Source organism: Drosophila nasuta, unplaced genomic scaffold, assembly GCF_023558535.2.
Source record: "Drosophila nasuta strain 15112-1781.00 unplaced genomic scaffold, ASM2355853v1 ctg62_pilon, whole genome shotgun sequence".
NCBI lineage: Eukaryota > Metazoa > Arthropoda > Insecta > Diptera > Drosophilidae > Drosophila > Drosophila nasuta.
In genome coordinates, this window is record NW_026869607.1 from 29,363 (window position 1) to 31,681 (window position 2,319).

General features: G+C 45.0%; 1 protein-coding gene across 1 annotated transcript; it reads left to right on the forward strand.

The window, feature by feature from the left end:
• Nucleotides 1–1,501: 1,501 nt before the first annotated feature.
• On the forward strand, nucleotides 1,502–2,319 carry LOC132798023 (uncharacterized). Its single transcript, XM_060809751.1, has 3 exons — nucleotides 1,502–1,595; nucleotides 1,677–1,934; nucleotides 2,189–2,319. The coding sequence occupies exons 1-3, from the start codon at nucleotides 1,502–1,504 to the stop codon at nucleotides 2,317–2,319; spliced, it is 483 nt and encodes a 160-aa protein (XP_060665734.1).

The window sequence follows — 2,319 nt, forward strand, 5'->3', positions numbered from 1 at the left end:
TTATTATTTCGGAAAAGGAGAAACTTTGGAACTTTTCAGCGCCCCTACGCAAAACATTTGGTCCTTCGAGCCGGATCTTCGTTATCATTGCATCGGTATACCAGCATACATCCGCAGATAAGTACCACTAGTTTTTCTTTCCTATTTCTTCTTCCACGGTCGTCCGCCCCTCCAGTTCGGCCATATTGCGCAAAAGTTTTTCCAATAGCTTTTGCCAAATTGCCTTCCTTTTTCTTCGGACTACCTTTTCCATGGTTTTGCCTATCTACATATATAATAGATAATTATATCTGTTTTTCCGCCAATCGCGTACGTATGTATGCATGTGTGTTTTTTTATTTTTGCAAGTGCAAGCGCAGTGACAGTGTAAATTATCCAGAGAGAAACATTTTTAAAGTGCAAAGATTATATATTGTATACTCCATACATATATAAGCATACGAATTAATTAATTTAAATCAAGCTGTGTACCAGCATTTCGTTTTGCTTAATTCTTGTCCGTTATTCCTTGTACGTTTGTATGTCGCGGTAATTGCCGACATACATACATACATACATATTTCTGTGCACTCTCTTTTGTCCGCAAGCGCACCGGCTTGCAGCCGCGCTTGCTCTCGCGCTCTCTCAACACACACACACGTACTCTTGTGAATTCGCTGTTGTCCGCACTTGCTCTCGCTCTCTTTTTGTTACATACAAACATACGTGCACTTCGCTTGCTTAGACGTTGGCAGCGCAGTGCAAGCATACATACATACATACGTACATACTGATGTGCATGCTTAACCGCGTGCATAAGTACTTCTGCGAGTGAAGTAACAGATTGGCAGGGGCAGCGGTAGTCGCACTCGAAGTTGAATTTTTTGCCAAGCAACTCCCAGCTCAAGTGTCGGTGTATAGGCTTTACTCCAGCCAGTGTCCCACACACATAGACATACACACACACATATACACACCTACATATAAACACACTTTCGCTTCCACCACATATCCATATAAATATATATAAATAATTTTTGTTTTTTGTGACAATTTATTTATTGTTTTTCCATCCAGCGCATTTTTAACCACATTTGTGTTTTTTCCAGCAAATTGTGTTTTTTGTGGTATTTTTCCGTGCTTTTTTTGTTCTTGTTTTCGACAATCATTTGCTTGATTGTCTTGGGAAATTTCCCCGCCCCTTTGCGTTCGTTGCCTGTGTCCGCAGTCCGTACCCATTTGGGTACAAAATACCTCAGCACTACCTGTGGTATTTTTCTAGTATTTTGGTATATTTTCTACTAGTTACATCCATTCCTTCCGTCCCGATCCACAAGATGGCACAAAACAAAGTAAACACAGCGTTGACGAAATTCATCGCCGCGACTGATCGTATCAGTCACTTTGCGTCAACAATCTTTCGGCTGATAGCCCATCCCTATATACGTGCCATGTCCGAAGGGACCAGATGCGTTCCTTATGGGAAAAGGTCGAGAATGAGTATGAGGCTTGCTCTTGCGTCATGTCTGAGGAGATGACCACAGAAGAGCTCCCTACTGTTCAGGCCAAATACGAGTACTGCTATGCTGCCTACGAGCAGTGTGCAGCTCTGTTAGGTGAGCAAATAGCCAACGCATCCCAGGCGCTCACCCCCCGTACACCCGTACAACCACAAGCTGTGCAATTTATGCCCACAGGGTGTCGATTACCTCCGTGCGACACCGAAGTTTTCGGAGGCGATTACACTCGCTGGCCCACCTTCCGGGATTTATTCACAGCCCTCTATATACAGAACCCGAGACTGTCGGAAGTTGAGAAACTTTTCTATCTCAACTCCAAGACCAGCGGTGAAGCCCATGCCATTGTGTCAAAATCTCCTTTGACAAATGAAGGGTTCCAGTCGGCGTGGTCCAGCTTGACTGAGCGTTTCGAGAACAAACGGTTGCTCGTAAACAGTCAGCTGAGAATTTTGTTCAATTTGCCCGCCATTGGGCAAGAGTCGGGTTCCTCTATTCAGGAGTTGCAGAGCACCATTCAAGGGTGTCTGACAGCCTTAGAGCACTCGAAGATCAACGTAGAGAATTGGGATTGCATCCTGGTTTTCTTGTGTTTTCGAGGCTCCCCAAGTTGACCCTTTCACTTTGGGAACAGTCAATCCAAAGCAAGAGCAAGATTCCAACGTGGGTTGACATGAACGCTTTTCTTCTAGAGCGCCATCGCACCCCAGAAGCGATAGCGGAGGTGTCATCCAGCACGAACGCTCCGACGGTTCCAAGAGCCTCACCTAAGAAGGCCCCCGTCTCCAGGCAGGTCAACTCTTTTGTGACCATTAAGACCTAG